The sequence below is a fragment of the Panthera uncia genome (assembly GCF_023721935.1).
Source record: "Panthera uncia isolate 11264 chromosome C1 unlocalized genomic scaffold, Puncia_PCG_1.0 HiC_scaffold_4, whole genome shotgun sequence".
Classification (NCBI taxonomy): domain Eukaryota; kingdom Metazoa; phylum Chordata; class Mammalia; order Carnivora; family Felidae; genus Panthera; species Panthera uncia.
In genome coordinates, this window is record NW_026057585.1 from 77,218,581 (window position 1) to 77,236,892 (window position 18,312).

General features: G+C 53.5%; 2 protein-coding genes across 2 annotated transcripts; one reads left to right on the top strand and one right to left on the bottom strand.

Annotated features, from left to right (window-relative positions):
* The first annotated feature begins 1,867 nt into the window (after positions 1-1,867).
* EVA1B (eva-1 homolog B) lies at positions 1,868-4,101 on the top strand. Its single transcript, XM_049617525.1, has 3 exons — positions 1,868-2,032; positions 2,434-2,539; positions 2,767-4,101. Exons 2-3 carry the CDS (start codon positions 2,473-2,475, stop codon positions 3,198-3,200), a joined length of 501 nt encoding a protein of 166 aa, XP_049473482.1. The 5' UTR covers positions 1,868-2,032; positions 2,434-2,472; the 3' UTR covers positions 3,201-4,101.
* A 136-nt stretch (positions 4,102-4,237) lies between these two features.
* Positions 4,238-17,635, bottom strand: SH3D21 (SH3 domain containing 21). The gene is made up of 17 exons (XM_049618884.1): positions 17,524-17,635; positions 17,222-17,320; positions 16,910-17,097; positions 16,755-16,818; positions 16,386-16,504; positions 16,025-16,115; positions 15,795-15,850; positions 15,660-15,705; positions 15,409-15,509; positions 15,203-15,289; positions 14,997-15,039; positions 6,090-6,183; positions 5,950-6,002; positions 5,719-5,813; positions 4,722-5,560; positions 4,573-4,636; positions 4,238-4,494 (listed from the first exon to the last, which is right to left on the bottom strand). Exons 1-17 carry the CDS (start codon positions 17,633-17,635, stop codon positions 4,423-4,425), a joined length of 2,223 nt encoding a protein of 740 aa, XP_049474841.1. The 3' UTR covers positions 4,238-4,422.
* Between the last annotated feature and the right edge of the window lie 677 nt (positions 17,636-18,312).

The window sequence follows — 18,312 nt, forward strand, 5'->3', positions numbered from 1 at the left end:
GCCTGAAGCTCTGCCCCCAAACCTGCTCCGCACAGAAGCGCCCTCAGGTGTTCAGGCCCAACATCAAGCCGTCCCCCCACATTTTCCCTCACGTCCACGTCCAAGGCGGGAATTGTTGAAAGCCTTCCGAAGACCGCTTGAAGGTGATGCCCTCACCTCCTCCAGGGGGACTTCCGAGCCAAGCCCCGGGGCGCTGTTTGATCAGATGGCCGCAGTCGCTCACTGCTCTCCCTGTCGCGGCCCATGCTACACTGAGCGCCCACGGGGGGGGTCTCTCCAAAGTACGTCAGGACCCGTGACGCTCCCCTGAGACTCTCGGGGTTCCCCACCACACTGACGGTAAAGTCCGAGCACCCTCCACTTCACCCCAAGACACTCCTGCCTCAGAGCTGGCCCCCACTCCTGCCCGGACACTCCCCCCCACCCCCCCCAGATCCCGCAGTGGCAGGATTCAGGCCTCGCCTCCAGTGCCCTCCAGGTGTTCTCCACCACCCTCTGAGCCTTAACACCCAGGCTACCTTTATCATGTAATGTCTGTAATGTCCTTTCCATGAGGGCAGACATTTGTGTTCTGTTTATGGCCCAACGAACCCCCATTACTAGGAGGTCCTGGGCAGATGCCCTCAGTTAGCATCTGCTGATGAGTGGCTGTATGGATTTATCCACAGCCGTACCCACACCCACACAAATGCTCAGAGACAACACGAAAATGGACGTGCACACATACACATATGGGCAGAAATGCCTCCGCGCACATACACAAAACACCCAGGAGTCCTTTCCCACCCCCATGGGGGCCAGTCTTCCCTTTCTCCATCTAGATCTGCCCTCTGCTTGAACCCAGGCTCAGGACTAGGAGTGGGGGGTCTCCAGCCTGGACAGAGAGGGGGGTCACTGGCCCACAGGCCTCAGGCAGAGCCTTCAGCTATGTCTGCAATTTCCTCTCCCCCTTCCTTCCCTCCTCCTCTCTGAGGCTCCCGCCAAGAAGGCCTCCCCCTCACCCCAAGCCCCAACACAGGAAGGGGGGCCCAGCAGGGGGGGCTGAGAGTCTGAGCAGGAAGAAGCCTCAGGCCGCACACGCGGATCACACAACACATGGTACCCTCGAGCCCTGCGCCCAGGCGGGCATGGATGAGGCCGCATCCCGCATCGGCAGGTTTATCCGGGAGCGAAACGCGTCACTTCACTGCCTCCTGCTCTTGTGAAGGGCACAGGGGGCCAGAAGTTCCAGGCTGGGCTCTGCAAGGCCGGCCTGCGCCTGGCTCCCAGCCGGACTCCAACATTCATTAACCCTGTGTGACAAGATCTCTGCCAGCTGGACACACTCACCCAGCCTGGGCCCTGGGAGGAGGGCATGAGAGCCCCCTCCGTTGTAAGGTGAACATCTGGGGGAGGACTGGAGAAAAGGAGCAATCTTCCCTGGGTGAGGGGGCCTCCTGGGAGGAAGAGCAAGGTGTAGAGGATGGGTTAAGAGCCCGGGGCTCTAGAGGCAGAGAGCAGTGGATTCAAATCCTGACCGTTTGGTAAAATTATTCAACCACTCCGTGACTCAGTTTACTTATCTGCCAAGTGGCGACAATGGTACTCACGTTGTAGGATTGTTAGAATATCGTAAAGGGCACTCACGCACTGCCTGGCACCCAGGCAGAACTTCATCCTACTATTATTGTTGTTATTGGTAGCTTGGGGGCGGGACGCTGCCACCGGCCTCCCCAGCGGTTTCCTGTGGGGGAGCCGGCGGCCCCGCGGGCCTCGCTCCCCCTCCTCCCAGTCGCTCGCTCCTCTCCCCTTCCTCTCCCGGCCCTTTTCCTCCCCGCCTCCCCCCCGCCCCGCCCCGCCCCGCCTCTTTCCTCGGAGGAAACTTTCCGCCGGCTGGTCCATCGGCCCGTGTCCGGCCCGCGCTGCCGCGGCCTGGGAGCCGAGAGGGGCAGGCGGGGCGGCCGGGACCGGACGGGGCGGCAGCGGCCGGGTCCAGGGTGTATGCGGCGGCCGGACGCGCCGGGGCCGGCAGCGGGGAAGCGGGGCGCTGACGGTGAGTGAGCCGGGGCCTCCGGGCCGGTGGGTCCCCGCGGGGCGGGCTGGACGGGAGAGGGAGGCGGCTTCCCCTGCCGGGAGCCCGCCCTGGGAGTGGGGAAGGCGCTCGCGTCTCTCTCCTCCATCCCACTGCCGGGACGTCGAAGCCGGGCCTCATTTGGAGACCCAACGAGGGGGCGGAGTCTTCTGCGGCCCACTCCCCTGACCCCTCCAGTTAGAGGGGCGTCTGCGCCCTGGGAAAGGGTCCCCCAGGCCGGGCCCAGGTCTGTAACGAAGTTAGGGAGCTGCTGTCGCCAAGGTGGGCCCTAGGGCTGCTCTTCCAGGGAGGAGCTGCCCGGAGGAAGCGGGTAGGGGCAGCTCTAGGCTGAGGATTGGGATCTGACCTTGCTGACCTCGCAGGCTGGCCGGGGGGCTGCCCTTCCACCCCCGGAGCGCAGCATGGACGCCCCCAGAAGGGACATGGAGTTGCTCAGCAACAGCCTGGCGGCCTACGCACACATCCGCGGTGAGGGCGGGCCCCGGGGGGGCACGGGCCCCTCCCTGCCCCTCTGAGCCCCCGCTCCACCCCTTCCCTCCCCACCTCCCTCCCCCCCCCCACCGCCCGAGGGCGGCTACCTACTCTCTCAAATAAGGAGTACTGTCCTTGGCCCCCAAACTTAGAAGCGGGGGGAGCTCCCCTAAATGGAATGGGGAGCCAGGGCTCCTGCATGACTTCTGCCCTCTGACCCCCAGCTAACCCCGAGAGCTTTGGCCTCTACTTCGTGCTGGGAGTCTGCTTTGGCCTGCTGCTAACGCTGTGCCTACTAGTCATCAGCATCTCCTGTGCGCCCCGCCCGCGGCCCCGGGCCCCTGCTCCGCGCCGGGACCCCCGCAGCAGCACCCTGGAGCCCGAGGACGACGACGATGAAGACGAAGAGGACACGGTGACGAGGCTCGGCCCCGACGACACGCTCCCAGGCCCAGAGCTATCCGCCGAACCCGACGGGCCCCTGAGCGTCAACGTCTTCACGTCGGCAGAGGAGCTGGAGCGGGCGCAGCGCCTGGAGGAGCGCGAGCGGATCCTTAGGGAGATTTGGCGCACCGGACAGCCGGACCTGCTGGGTACTGGCACGCTGGGGCCCAGCTCCACGGCCACAGGCACCCTGGGTCGTATGCACTATTACTGACCCGTCCCGCTCCCGCTGCGAGGCACTCTGAGTACTGGTCAGGGGAGTGAACTCAGAGCTGCCCCAGGACGTTGGAACTGCCCCTGCCTGCGGTGCTATGGAGGCCCCACCCCCCACAGCTTCCTCAGTGCTGTTGCGCATGGATCCCCACCTTCCGGGACCCCCAGTCCTGCCAGAAAGCCCGTGGGGGACGACAGGACACAGGATCCCCAGCCTCTCTCTGGGGACCGGTTAAGAGATGAAGTGACCAATGAAAACTGCATTCTCAGTGAGTCAGTCTCCCTCCGTTACTCCTGCCCCCAAGATCCCCCAGGCTCCTGCCGTGCAGGGGGCCCCAGGGTTGAGACCCTCCTCGACTCTTTCACCAGGCTGACCACCTCCATCTACCCACCCAACACCTCAGCACACATGCTTGCATTCAGTTCACAGACTCTGCAAAAACACACATTCCACCACCTCACAGCCTCACGCACAAAGAACAAGTTATCACTGGCATTCCTTCCTCACAGATGCATTCCATCCCGCCGAAGGAAGGCGTGGGCACACTTTGCCCCCATCCCTACAAATGCTCTGTGATCATGCATCATGGCAATCACTCACACACAAACACGCACGCACGCACACATCAGGCCCCGGGACCCCGACACCAAGGCACTATTCGCCCCAATGTTAACCGTGTGTGCCTGAGCTGGGCTATGGACTTCGTGTCTGAGCAGAGGTGCGTTCCAGTGAGTCCTTCTGAGCGGACTGTGGGGCCAACTGGGAGGGGTCGGGGCTGGAAAGCAGGCCCGCCCAGCCTCTCCTCTGGCGCACAGCTGGATTCCGGAATCCGGGCCCACGGGCAGAGTCCCACCCCGCCTGGGCCCCTCCGGCCGGCCGTCTCTCCAGCACCCGGCAGACGTCCGAAGGAGACGCCCCCCCACCCACCCCCGCCATCCGGTGGATAAAAATAGCCGCGCGCAGGCCTTGGGAACGGTAATGGGAGCCACATGTTGGCCAGATGTGCCCGGGAGAGACCGCCAGGAATGCGGAGGGCCGGGAGCGCGGGGCCGGTCCCGCCCTCGCCACGCAGGCCCCGCCCCCGCACGGACCAGGCAGGCACGGGGAGCGCTTACACCGCAGTTTACTTTCTTGTGTTTCTCAAAGTCGTGTGGGAGGACGTGGGTGGCCGGGGCCTGACTTCCCCCCAGGTCCCGCCGTAGTCCCCCTCCCGGGCCCCCCCTCAGTGCGTCTGCGTCTGCACGTGGATGGAGTCCCGGGTCCGGGACTCCTGGGTTTCCTGCTTCATCTGCACCTAGTCGGGAGAGGGCGTCAGGAGAGGCGGGCAGGGGAGGGCCAGCCCCCAGCCCCGCGGGATCCGCACCCCACCCACCTCCAGCAACAGGCGCTTCTCCTTCTCGCTCTTCAGCTCCTCCCAGATGTCCGTCAGCTTCCTCCTTCGGACAGAGACCAAGGGTAAGGGGTGGGCTGGGCAGGCTTAGAGCCCCCGCCTCCCTCCCTGCCCTCCCCCTTCCCACTTACTCCAGCTGCACCCACATCCGCTCCAGCGACCTTTTTAAAGACCCCACCTCGTCCTGTAGCCTCATTATATCGCCTCTGTCACTTTTGCTGTCCGTGAGATTTTGTGGGACCGGAGAAAGTAGGCTGGGAGTCTCTTGGGGGTCTGGAGTCGACTTGATAGGATGAGGATTCTTTTGAACAGGGGCTACCTCTTTGGGGGACTCTTGCTCTTTGCGGGGTGCCTCCTCCTTCTGAGTAGCCTCATGCTGCCCAGGTACCTCCTGGGCAGGCACGGACCCTGGCTTGGACTCAGACTGGAACGGGGAGCTGTCCCTCTGATCCACAGGGTATGAGAGGTCAGGGTCCTCTGGCATATGGACCTCTTGGGATTGAGCCTCATTGGCCATGAGAGACTTGAACTTCAGCAGGGCTTGCTCCAGAGAGAAGTGATGGAGCTGAGTGTTGTCTCTGGTGGAGGCCTCTGCAGAGAGCACCTGCTCAGGGGTCAAGACCTTTTCTAGGGTGGGGGTCTCATCCCCAGGCAGGGCCATCTTTGGGCCAGGGGCTTCATCCTCAGGTGGGACATCTGGGGCAGGGGCCTCATCCCCAGAAGTCACGCTGTGTGGGCTGGGAGCCTTGTCCAGAGTCAGGCTCTCCTCTGGGGTGGGGTTCTCTGGCGCTGGGCCCTTGAACTCCAGAATCCGGGCCTCCTCTGAGATAGGGACCTTATCTGGAGTCAGGGTTTCCTCTGGAGTGGGGGCCTTATCTGGAGACAGAGTCTTCTCTGGGCTGGGAGTCTTGTCCAGAGTAGTGGTTTTATTCACAGGAGGGGCCTTTGCCAGGCTGCTCTGCTCTTCCTCCTGTGGTGATGCAGGTCAGGTCTCAGTTGAGGGCTGGGTACCTTGACAGTTTTAATCAGGTCCCCCTTGGCCTGGGATCCTTCCCCCTTGTACGCCACACCCCTGGGAACCAGACCCTGCCCAGCAGTCTCACTCTCCTGCGTCTCAGGCCCTCTTACCTGACTGGTGGCAGAGCGCTGCCGGGAAGTCTGGGTTTTCGATCCCTTTCTACCAGGGTGGCCTGGACCCCTGCTGAGGGAGCTGCCACTGGAGCCTAGAAGAGCAGAACCTCAGGGGTACAAGCTCCCCCGACTCTGGGACTTTCCCCATCTCTGTCCTTCAGCACAACCACCCTGTCCCTGTCCCCCATTCCTCGCCCACCCCCGCTGGAGAGGGGCTGTGAGACCTACCGGAGTCTCGGGAGGGGCGCTTCTGACTGTCTCCACTGGGTATCCAAGATGGCCTGAAACATATCACCATCAGACCAGAAGGTGGGGGGCAGGGAGCAGCCTTTCCTTTGTACCCTACCCACCCCCACCCTGCTCCTTACTTGGGTTTGCTGGGCCCAGTGGGGGCTGTCACCAGCTTCTTGACTGTAGGCAGGGCTGCTTTGGGCATCATCTTTTTTGGTTCCTTAAGAGGAGCTGGGAGGGAAGAAGGGAGTGTGGCACCCATTCATTCCCTTATCCATTCATCTAACGGTTGGTGGCCCTGTCCTGTGCACAGGGGACTAGGGACAGGAGATGAACATTTGACTCTGCCTCCTCAGAACTCTGGGGAAGCCTACCGCCCTCGTGCCGCATGGGCACGGGGAACCATGGGAGCAACCTGAAGGGGCACCTGGCAGAAGACAGTTGTCAGGGAAGGCTTTGGAGGGAACGTGCTTTCATATCCTGCCCATTTTTAATCCATGCTTTTCTTTTCTTTTCTTTTCTTTTTTAAAGTAATTCTGTGCCCAACGTGGGGCTCAAACTCACAACCCCAAGACCAAGAGTTGCACGCTCTACCGACCGAGCCAGCCAGGCGCCCCTATCCAAACTTCTCTAAGACCTGTCTCCTGCTCGGTGCCCATGGCTGTCTCCCTGGGTCAGACCATCTTTTTCCTAGACCACAGCAATAACCTTCCCCAATCCAGTCCTCCCTCTGTAGAACTTCTCGGTCTTCTCTATCTCATTTACTCCCTAAGAGACCTCACCCAGTTTGAAGGATTCAATTAGCAACAACAGGCCAACGACTCCTGCATTTTCATCTCTAGCCCCTGAGCTGCAGACTCACTGTCCAACTGCCCTCTCTGTTTCCAGCTGGGGAGCTAAGTGGCATCATACACTTAATGTACCCAAAACTGAACTCTGACTTGTCATCCCGCAAACCTGCCTCTTTTCCGGACACCCCCTCACGCATTTGCCCACTTGCTCAGATGACAAGATGAGTCATCGCTGACCTCTTTCATTCCCTTATGCTGCACATCCAAACCAGCGGTCCGTCTCGACTGCTCTACCTTCAAAACGTCCTGAATTCAATCACTTGTCTCCACCTCTGCCACTAAGTGCTCTGGACCCAGGCATCTTCACCCAGACTATGGCAACAGCCACCACCCTGCGCTCTGGCTTGCACTGCCCCCCTGTCCACAGCATGTTCCCACAGCAATCAGAGTGAGCTCAGGTCTGGGCATCTGGGCGGCTCAGTTGGTTAAGCATCTGACCGGTTCGGGTCATGATCTCATGTTTCGTGAGTTCGAGTCCCGCATTGGGTGAGCCCTGCTTCTCTCTCTCTCTCTCTCTGCTCCTTGTAGGATTCTCTCTCTCTCCCTCTTTCTCTTTCTGCCCCTCACTCACTTGCGCCCTCTCTGTCAAAAAAACCCAATAAACAAAAACAAAAACAAAACAAATGAGCTCAGATTCTACTGGGGAAGCAGACATAAGCAAAAGTCAAATATGCAATGTGTTGGAGTTATCAGGTATTACTGAGGAAGAAGAAGCAGAGGAATGTCAATTTTATTTATTCTTTTAAGTTTATTTATTTATTTTGAGAGAGAGAGAGAGAGAGAGAGAGAGAGCATAAGCATGTGAGGGGCAGAGAGAGAGAGAGAGAGAGAACCCCAAGCAGGCTCTGCACTGTCAGTGCAGAGTCCGATGTGGGGCTTGAACCCATGAACCGTGAGATCATGACCTGAGCCGAAACCAAGGGTCAGGTTCTTAGCTGAGCCACCCAGGCGCCCCAGGAATGTCCATTTTAAATGGGGTGGTCGGAGAAGGCGACACTGAGATGACATCGGCAGGAACGCAGTCACACGCGGGGACATTCATATTCATGGACACACGACCAGCCACTCTGGCACATGCACACATGCTGGCATTTAGTCACACGCACAGTATCACATGCAGACACACGCACAAATCCTGACGGTGTGCATAGCGGGCTAGAGCATGGATCCTATAGCCAGACACCAGGCTTTGACATCCTGCTCCATTACTTGCCAGCTGTGTGAAAACTTGGGTAAGTCACTTAACCTCTCTGTGCCCCGGCATCCTCATCCACCCAGTATACATCTGGTAGGGTTGTTGTGAGGTTTGGGTGACTTCCTTTGCATGAGGTGCTTAGAAGAGTATTTGGCATATAGTCAAAGCTCAGTAAATGTCAACTTTGACTTCAGCTGCTCGTACTTCGGCTGATTAGGTGCTTGATAGGGCCCTCCCACTGGAGAACAATTATATCCTCCTTAAGATACAATTTTGAGGCACTGTTGGAACTCGAAGAGGTGGGGGAGGTCCATTAAAAAGGAGGGAACTGAGGGGCGCCTGGGTGGCTCAGTTGGTTGAGTATCTGACTTCGGCTCAGGTCATGATCTCACGGTTCGTGAGTTAGAGCCCCACCTTGGGCCCTGTGCTGACAGCTCAGAGCCTGGAGCCTGCTTTGGATTTGGTGTCTCCCTCTCTCTCTCTGCCCCTCCCCCGCACTTGCTCTCTCTCTGTCTCTCACAAATAAATAAACGTTAAAAAAAAATTTTTTTTAATAAAAAAAAAGGAGGGAACTGAGGCCAGAAAAGTAGGGAGAGGGCAGCACTACTGTGGCTACTGAGCCTGGGCCTGTGATGAGCAGATGCCCCACGGTGTCTCCCTTGGCTCTCCACACAACCCAAGCTTGGTTGCTACGCAGCAGTGAGCCCTTTCTTCCAGAGGGCTGAAGTAGTCTCTACTGGTGGGTGCCCTGTAGTTACTGGTGGGAGGCAAGTCCTCTCTGGAAGAAATCTTCCCCTACTGAGGCATACACAACTCACTCAGGTTGGGATCGAGTCATGAGCTCACACACAAAAATCATAAAACACACGAGAAAGGAGGTGACTGAGAATGGAACTCAGCAGACACAACACACAGCAGACACAGGAATTGTCAGAGAACATAGTTGTGTGCAACATGAGCACGAAACGAAGGGACCATCAGGAATAAACAGGCAAATGTGGGAGGGCGGGGAAAGAAAACTGAAACTGCTAGAGATGAAAAACAGCGTTCTCGAAATAAATCAAATGCACTACAGGTTAAATAGCAGATTCAACACAGCCAAAACAGCAGAGAGATCCAGTAAACAGGAAGCACAGTGAGACAAGGAGCAGAAAATCTGAAAGCAGAGGTAAAGGAGTGGATAATGACAGGGGGTCTGACTGCGGCTGAATGAAGGGCCAGACAAATCCTCACCTCTAAAGGCAACTAGAAAGCTGGACAAAACCACCATTTCCATGCCCTGGAAATGGACCAAAGGCATGAGATAATCCGAGAAGCATTTATGCTTGATGGCGTCCTTGCCCACGGCTGCACCTGTCCCTGCTCTGCCAGCATGATCCACACCGACCCTCTGTGGCCTAGGGCAGGCTGCAGGAGTTGGCAGCTTTCACGGCCATGAGAGAAGGGAGGTCACATGATTTGGGGTTTAACCTGAGACTTGGCACTGGTTTCGGAGATATGACACCAAAAGCACAAGCAACCAAAGAAAAAAAATAGGGAAGTGAGACTTCATCAAGATGTAAAACTTTTGCGCATTAAAAGGTACCATTAAGAAAGTACAAAGACAGCCGACAGGATGGGAGAAAATATGTGCAAAGTACGTGTCTGATAAGGGACTTTGCTCAAGATATATATAAACTCTACAGGTCGGGGCACCTGGGTGGCTCCATTGGTTAAGCGTCTGACTCTTGATTTCAGCTCAGAATATGATCTCACGGTTGTGAGATCAAGCCCTGCTTGGGATTCTCTCTGTCTCTCTGCCCCTACCCACCTGTCTCTCAAAATAAAAAAATAAACATTAAAAAATAAAAAACTTCTACAAGTCAAATAACCCAATTTAAAAATGGGCAAAGGATCCAAATAGACATTTCTCCGAAAGATATATAAATTGTCAATAAACATATGAAGAGAGAGTCCACATCTAAGCTGGCACAGAGAGGTGCAGCAGAACCACAATGAGAAACCACGTCACACACACTAGGATGATTATCATAAAAAGGAGAGGAACAAGTGCTGGGGAGGATGTGGAAAAAGTAGAACCCTCGTGCACCTGCTGGTAGGAACAGAAAACGGGACTAGCGCTTTGGCAAACAGTCTGACAGTTCCTCCCAATGCTAAATACAGAGTAGTCACAGCACCCAGAAATCATTTGCCTAGGCATACACCCAAGAGAAATGGAAACAGGTCAACACAAAAACTTGTACACAAATGTTCATGCCCCCAAAAGTAGAAACAACCTCAATGTCCACCAGCAAACACGTGGATGAATTGTGGTACATCCATATGAGGGAATATTATCAGGCAACTAAAAGGAATGAAGCATAGCAGACACCGGAAAAATGGATGAACCTTGAAAACAAAAGGTACGATAGAAAAGGTGTCTTTTTAAGTACTTGAATGTATTAACAAGTCTCTGATGAGACTGAACAAGAAAAAAGAGAGGAAAAAATTACTAGAAATGAAAAAAGACTTTTAAGTGCAGATACAGATTATAAAAGAACATTATGAATGACTTTATGCAAATAACTAGAAAACTGATAAAATGGATAATCACAAATATAACTCATTAAAACTGATTTAAGAATTTAGCCAGATTTTTGGTCAGCCATCAGTACCCAGGGACCAGGAGATTAGACCGCTAATGGTGCAAGGCTCCTAAAATGCAAGGTTTTCTCCCGAGTTCCAAGGTCAAGCCATTTGAATAACAGTTGCAAAGGGACCTTTGCAGATGTAATCAAGTTAAGATGAGGTCATACTCTCCGGGCGCCTGGGTGGGCTCAGTTGGTTAAGCGTCTGACTTTGGCTCAGGTCATGATCTTGCAGTTCCTGGGTTTGAGCCCTGAGTCAGGCTCCACGCCAGACAGCTCAGAGCCTGGAACCTGCTTCTGATTCTGGGTCTCCCTCTCTCTGGCCCTCCCCCGCTCACGCTGTGTCTCACTCTCTCTCTCTCAAAAATAAAATAAAAAACATTAAAAATAAATAAATAAATAAATAAAGGAGAAAACCCAGAGAATCATTTCAAAAGATTCATATAAACAATTTGAGAAAATTCAACACATACTTGTTTTTTTTAATTAAAAAGATTTTTTATGTTTATTTTTGAGAGAGAGTGTGAGTGGGGGAGGAGCAGACAGAGAGGGAGACACAGACTCCGAAGCAGGCTCCAGGCTCTGAGCTGTCAGCACAGAGCCCAACGCGAGGCTCAAACTCACAAACTGCGAGATCGTGACTTGAGTCAAAGTTGGATGCTGAACCGACTGAGCTGCCCAGATGCGCCTCAACACATACTCTTGATAAATATTCTAAATAAACTAGAAATAGAATCGTTGTTAAAGGAGAAGTTTGGAAACATTCCACTTGAAATCAGAAGACAGTAATGATGCTCAATGTGACTACTTCTATTCAATAATGTATCGAGCCCCTAGCCACTATAGGAAAATAGGAAAATAAAATGAAGACATAAGGGGTAGAAAAGATAGAGCAAAATTGTCATTAGTCACAGATGACATAACTGTCTTCAAAGAAAACTTATTAGGAATCCACAGATAAACTATTAGAAATAATAAGAGTTTAGCACCGTGGCTGGCTATAAAATCAATATACAAAAATCAATGCATTTCTATATTCCAAAATAAACAGAAGAATATCTAATTTTTTAGAAGGCACAAGAAAAAAAAATAAAATAAAAGGCACAAGAAAAAAATCTGTGGTATTTAGAAATAAATTTTATAAAAGCTGGGTAAAAATCACACGCGGAAAATAATAAACGATGCTGAAATAACTCCTTGTCCATATGGAAAAAGTTCTAATTGGGTCACTCATTAAAAATCAATGCCACAGAGAATGCAAACTGGTGCAGCCACTCTGGAAAACAGTACGGAGTTTCCTCAAAAAAATTAAAAATAGAACTACCCTACAACCCAGCAATTGCACTACTAGGTATTTATCCAAGGGATACAGGTGTGCTGTTTCGAAGGGGCACATGCACACCAATGTTTATAGCAGCACTATCAACAATAGCCAAAGTATGGAAACAGCCCAAATGTCCATCGATGGATGATGAATGGATAAAGAAGATGTGGTATATATACACAATGGAGTATTACTCGGCAATCAAAAAGAATGAAATCTTGCCATTTGCAACTACGTGGATGGAACTGGAGGGTATTATGTTAAGCAAATGAGTCAGAGGAAGACAAATAGACAAATATCATATGACTTCACTCATATGAGGACTTTAAGATACAAAACAGATGAACATAAGGGAAGGGAAGCAAAAATAATATAAAAACAGGGATGGGGACAAAGCATAAGAGACTCATAAATATGGAGAACAAACAGAGGGTTACTGGAGGGGTTGTGGGAGGGGGGATGGTCTAAGTGGGTAAGAGGCATTAAGGAATCTACTCCTGAAATCATTGTTGCACCATATGGTAACTAACTTGGATGTAAATTAAAAAAATAAATTAAAAGAAAATTTCTTACAAATAAAAATACGCAAAAAAAAAAAAAAATCAAAGCTACAGAGATGAAGGCACTTTAAAAAGCAACACTTCAAATATTTTAAAGAAATATAAATGAGGGGTGCCTGGGTGGCTCAGTTGGTTAAGCCTTGGACTTCAACTCAGGTCGCGATCTGGTGGTTCATAAGGTCAAGACCCACATCAGGCTCTTCACTAACAGTGCAGAGCCTGCTGGGGATTGTTTCTCTCCCTTGCTCTCTGCCCCCCCCCCACTCATGTTTTCTCTCTCTCTCTCTCTAAATAAAATAAGCTTAAAAAGAAGAAATAAGCTTAAAAAGAAGAAGGGGTGCCTGGCTGACTCAGTTGGTTGGGTGCCCTATGTCAGCCCAGGTCATGATCTCCCAGTCCAGTCCGTGGGTTCCAGCCCTGTGTCAGGCTCTGTGCTGAAGGCTCAGAGCCTGGACCCTGCTTCAGATTCTGTGTCTCCCTCTCTCTCTGCCCCTCCCCTACTCACGCTCTGTCTTTCTCTCAAAAAAAACAAACATTTAAAAAAAAAAAAAAAAAATATATATATATATATATATATATATATATATATATATATGACTGTTTTTCTGAATTTGGAGCAGGAAGGATTTCTTAGACAAGGAAAAACCCGCTAACCATTAAAGATTGATATGCTTGCATTAAAATTAAGAATTCCTGTTCATCAAAGAACACCATTATACAAAAAGAGACAACAAACCACAATGAGAAAAAATATTTGTAAGGCATATAACCCACAAAAGATTGGTATTCAGTTTATATAAAGAACTCCAACTAATTATAACTAACCAGGGAGGAGCATCTGGATGGCTCAGTCGGTTGAGCGACTTCGGCTCAGGTCATGATCTCACAGCTTGTGAGTTGGAGCCTCGCGTCGGGCTCTGTGCTGACAGTCTCGGAGCCTGGAGACTGCTTCGGATTCTGTGTCTCCCTCACTCTCTGCCCCTACCCCTCTCATGCTCTGTCTCTCTCTCTCTCCAAGATAAATAAACGTTAAAAAAAATTTTTTTAATTATAACTAACCAGGGAAATAAATGCAAATTAAGTCCAAAAGGAGATGCTCTTTTGTAGCTACTAGATTCACACACACACACACACACACACACACACACACACGTAAAAGCTGATAATACCTCTGTTAAAGAGGATTTGGATTAACAGGATCTCATACAGCTCATACACCGATGGTGGAATATTAAAGTGTACAACACTTTGAAAACCAAAGTGACTTTATGTCATAAAAACTGAACATTCACGAACCCTATAATCTAGAAGTGCCACTCCTAGGATTATATCCCAGAGAAATTATTGTACGTGCACACCAGGACAGAGGCTCAGGAATGTTAGAACTATTTGTTGTAACAAAAACTAGAAATAATGAAAATGTCTAACATCAGGCGATCAGATACATACAGAAGCTGTGGTAAATTCCCTGCAAGGAATATTATACAGCAGAGGAAAATTAGTGAATTTACATCTACATACAACATGGATTAATCTTAGAAATATGATGTTGATTGGAAACAGCAACTCCCAGAAGACTATAAACAAGATATCATTTTTATCAAGCTCAAAAGAAGCAAAAATTAATTAAGCAATACATATTTACCATACATAGGTAAGGAAACTTAAAAACTCAAGGGAATTATAAACACAAAATTCGGGATAGTGGTTACCTTTTTGGGGTAGGTAGCAGAATGGGAAAGAAAAGGAACACACGAACTATTAGCAATATTCTAGTTCTTGGGTTTGGTGACAGATCGCGAATGTTCACGGGAGTCCATTGTTGAGGTTTAAAGCACATATGTACGTTTTGCGTGAAATATTACATTAAAAGATAAATAAAATACCCCAACAGAACTATTCACTGACACGTTTATATGACGTGTGAACACACACACGGTCTCATAGACGCAGACGCATTGATCCATACCTTTCCTTAAAAAAGGAAATGAATCTATGGGGCGCCTGGGTGGCTCAGTCAGTTAAGCGGCCGACTTCGGCTCAGGTCATGATCTCACAGTCTGTGGGTTCGAGCCCTGCGTCGGGCTCTGTGCTGACAGTTCAGAGCCTGGAGCCCGTTTCAGATTCTGTGTCTCCCTCTCTCTGACCCTCCCCTGTTCATGCTCTGTCTCTCTCTGTCTCAAAAAAATAAACATTAAAAAAAAAAAAAAAAGGAAATGAATCTAAACACGCTGATAGCCACATTCTCAAGACACACAAAAAATTATGAACACAGTAATACACTGATTCCTACACACTGATCTGCACACATTCCTACCAGGTCCTTAACCCACATAGAGGTAGCTCCTAAGGGGCTATAATACTGAACCACTGGAGAGCTATGGGTGTTTATGGATGGGCAACTAAACTGGTGAGCCCCCCCCCCCACCCCCGCCGAGAACAAAATCCACCCCCCGCACACAAATCCCAGGCTTCCTGGGCACCCACCTGACTCCCGAGATGCCACTTTCCGTGGGATCAGCTTCTTGATCTGTGAAGAAGAAAATTACCAGAATCTGAAGAAGGGTCCCCACATTTCTAAGTTCACCCTCATTTAGGGGTGAACTAAATGCCCACTAAACACCACGACCCCCAACTTTGTCCAGAGCAGCACGCCCCACCCCCCCTACCTGAGTGTCTCGCTCCATACTCACTGGGGGCGGGGGGAGGACAAAGTTGTCTGGAAAGACTCCTCTTCTGCCTTGAGACTCTCCTTCCCACCAGCCCTTATCCTCTGTGGTCTGGGAGAGCAAGAGGCCATGGGGAAGTGAGCCAGATCCCCAAGCTCCTTCCTTCCAGGGTGCCTCCGCTTCTCCACGCACCCTTCCGGGCCGCCTCCCCTGCCCTGCGCCTTTCATACCTTCCTCAGTACTTTCACCTCGTCTCCTCTCCGCAGCGCCAACTCATCTGGGGCCTCAGGCTGGTAGTCGAACAGCACCCTATAGATCTCAGGGCGGGAGACTAAGGGGAGGTCAGTCCACTGAAGCCAACTCTTCTCCCCGGATCAGTCAGCTGCTCCCTCCCCCATCAGCCTAGTTGGGGGTTCCCCTCTCCCAAGTCAGGGTGGCTCTCAGGAGGGGGTTTCCAGGAAACCTTTGGCTGGGTGCTCACCTGTCTGCAGGTAGTCTGGAGGGCTGTCATAGGTCAGGCTGCTCAGCTAGTGGAGGAGGGAGAGGGTAGAAGAAGCTGAGCCTCCACCTCCCCAAGAGGAACTCACCACTCCTGCGCCCACCGCACCCAGTTTACCTTAGGAGGCCGCTGGGGACTGGGGCTGACTGAAGGCATGTCTGGGTTCCCGAGGCCTGGTGGGGACAGTGAAGTTAGGGGGCTTGCTAATTCAGTTTAGATCGTGGGAGAGGTCAAAGGGGTCACAGGGTCAGGATGTGTGGATCACAGGCCCGGGCCACCGGGAGGGTCACTGGAGATTCCAGAGTCTGGTCACAAGGGTTCTCGGGGTCACAGGGTGCAGGTCTCACTTGGGGGCCCACTGTCCAGCAACTCCACAAAGTTGGATGGAAAGGCTCCCAGCTGCCCGTTCTTCTTCCCCAGCCACCAGCCGTCCTCAATCTGGGGAGGAGGAGGACGCAGGGCCATCTGGTTCTGCCCCAGGGTCTTTCGAGAATTCTTCCACCATTTTTTCTGCCCCAATTCTGCCCAATGGCCACCTCCTCCTTTGCTCCCTCACTTTCCCGTTTCGGCGCCCCTCACCATCCCCATCGCCCACACCCTCACTTCACACATCTCCCTGGGGACGCAAGCGCTCCAGCACCTCAAGCACCTCCAGCCCTCCAGCACCTCCGTCCAAAGCCTCTCATCATCACCACCTCGTCCCCTCACCTCCTTTATCACTTCCACAATCTCCCCAGCTTGCAACTTCAGCTCGTCCGCCTGCTCCGGGCTGTAGTTGAAGTTCACCTTGCACCATCTTTGGGGGCCCCGAGATTTGGCGGGGCGACCTCAGATCGGACCAGAGAGAGAGGCCGCTGATCTGTGAGCCCCAGTCCACTGAGCTGAGAGAGGGGCGGGCCGGGAGCGCCCTAGCAGAAGCTCCAGGCCCCGCCCTGAGGCGGAGCATTGTACCCAAGAACCAATCACAGACCACAGAGTGCCGATTGGCCCCGCCCAGAGCCGCGCCCGTCACGTCCCGCTAGGGGTGGCCGGAGCCGCGCAGGCTCCGCGCGCCCGCCCACCCGGCCTGGCGCTCACCTCGGCGGCGCGCACAGCGCGGGCTCGGCGCCTCCCCGGCGCCGCGCAGAGCCTCGGGGATCTCCTGGAGATGAGGGCATGGGGACGTGGGGGCTCTCAGTTCCTGAGGGCGCGCACTGAGACCCTCCTCCACCCAACCTGCGGCCCGGCCTCACCTGCACCGACCTCTCGGGGAAGAGGCCACAACGACCCCGTAGCTCTCCGCGCAGCCAGCCCCGTGAGGACCCCTCGCACACCTGCCGGACCACGTCCCCGGGGGCCAGATTCAGTTCGTCCTCCTTCTGCGCGCGGTATCCGGCCAGGACCAGCACCTCTGCGGGCGGAGGACCGGGCGGGGGCGCGTCTCAGAAGGGACCGGTCCGGGCACACTGGCTTAGGCGAGAATCCCGGGCTCCGCGTGGAGGACAACGGGAGAGCGGGGCGGTGGTGTGAGCCATTTCCGCCACCCCCAAACCCTCTGCACATACCCATAGCTTCAGGGTCGCGCTCCAGAGCCGGGCGCTGGAAGGACAGTACTGTCCCGCAGGCAGCCGAGTACTGGGCCCAGGTAGAATGGGTGGGACGAGCTGCGAGGTTGTGAAGCGAAGGAGGCGGAGACGCTAGCCGATAGGTCGGGCCCGGGATTCTGGGAGTGGGTGTGGGAGAGGGGGCGGCCCGGCTCAGCAGGTTCGGCCCCCAACCCAGGGATGAGGAGGACTCCAGGGTCCCTGGCCAGTGCTGGGGCCACAGCTCCCCCACGTGTTTATCCCAACCTAGTCACTTAAATTACAGTCTAGCCGCCTCTCCTCTCCCTGGCAGCCGTAGGCCCTGAGGCTCCCCTGGCCTATCTTCTCCCCGCTGGCAAGCTTTGAGCAGCAGGGGAAGAGGCGGGAGAGGCGCATACCAGGGTGGGGCCCCCAGCAGGCTGCAGCTGCTCTGAGGCAGGCCCTGGGTGGAGGAGGTGGCTGTCTAGCGCACACAAAGCTATTCCTAGTGTACTCCAAATTTCTGCTGTCCCTGGAAGGCACGTTACCCCCACAGCCCCACCCCAGGTCAAAGGAGGAGGGCAGAGACCCCAGCTTCCCGCCACCTGGCTTCTTTGGTTTCATAAAACACCTCCCAGATTCTCCTTGGGAAAAGGGCGAGAAAAAAGGAACTTGAAGAGCTTCCGTGGCTCCTGCTCAGAGCCAAGCTCAGAGCTAGTAAGGGCTCAAGTTTAGGGTCCATCTGGTGCCAATCCCATCCAGGCTGGGCTTTCAAGTAATCTTTCTGCTCAGTGGTGAACACGGAAGGCTGAACCTGTTGTCCACGACCCGTGACCTTTACCCCACCACTTTGGAAGCCAAAGTCCTTGCCCATAACACAGGGAAGAAACCTAGTTCTCTTGGGGTGTCCAAGTTACAGGATGATGCAAAACCACTGGGGTGACGAGTTACTAGCCAGCAAAGGGTGGCAGTCTCCTCCCAGAACAACTGGGCACGGAGCTGATGAAGAGACTGAGCAACAGTCTGGGCCCAGCCCTCACAGACATTTGTCTTTCAGCTGCCCTGAAGCTGCTGTGGCAGGTACCCTCCCCCCC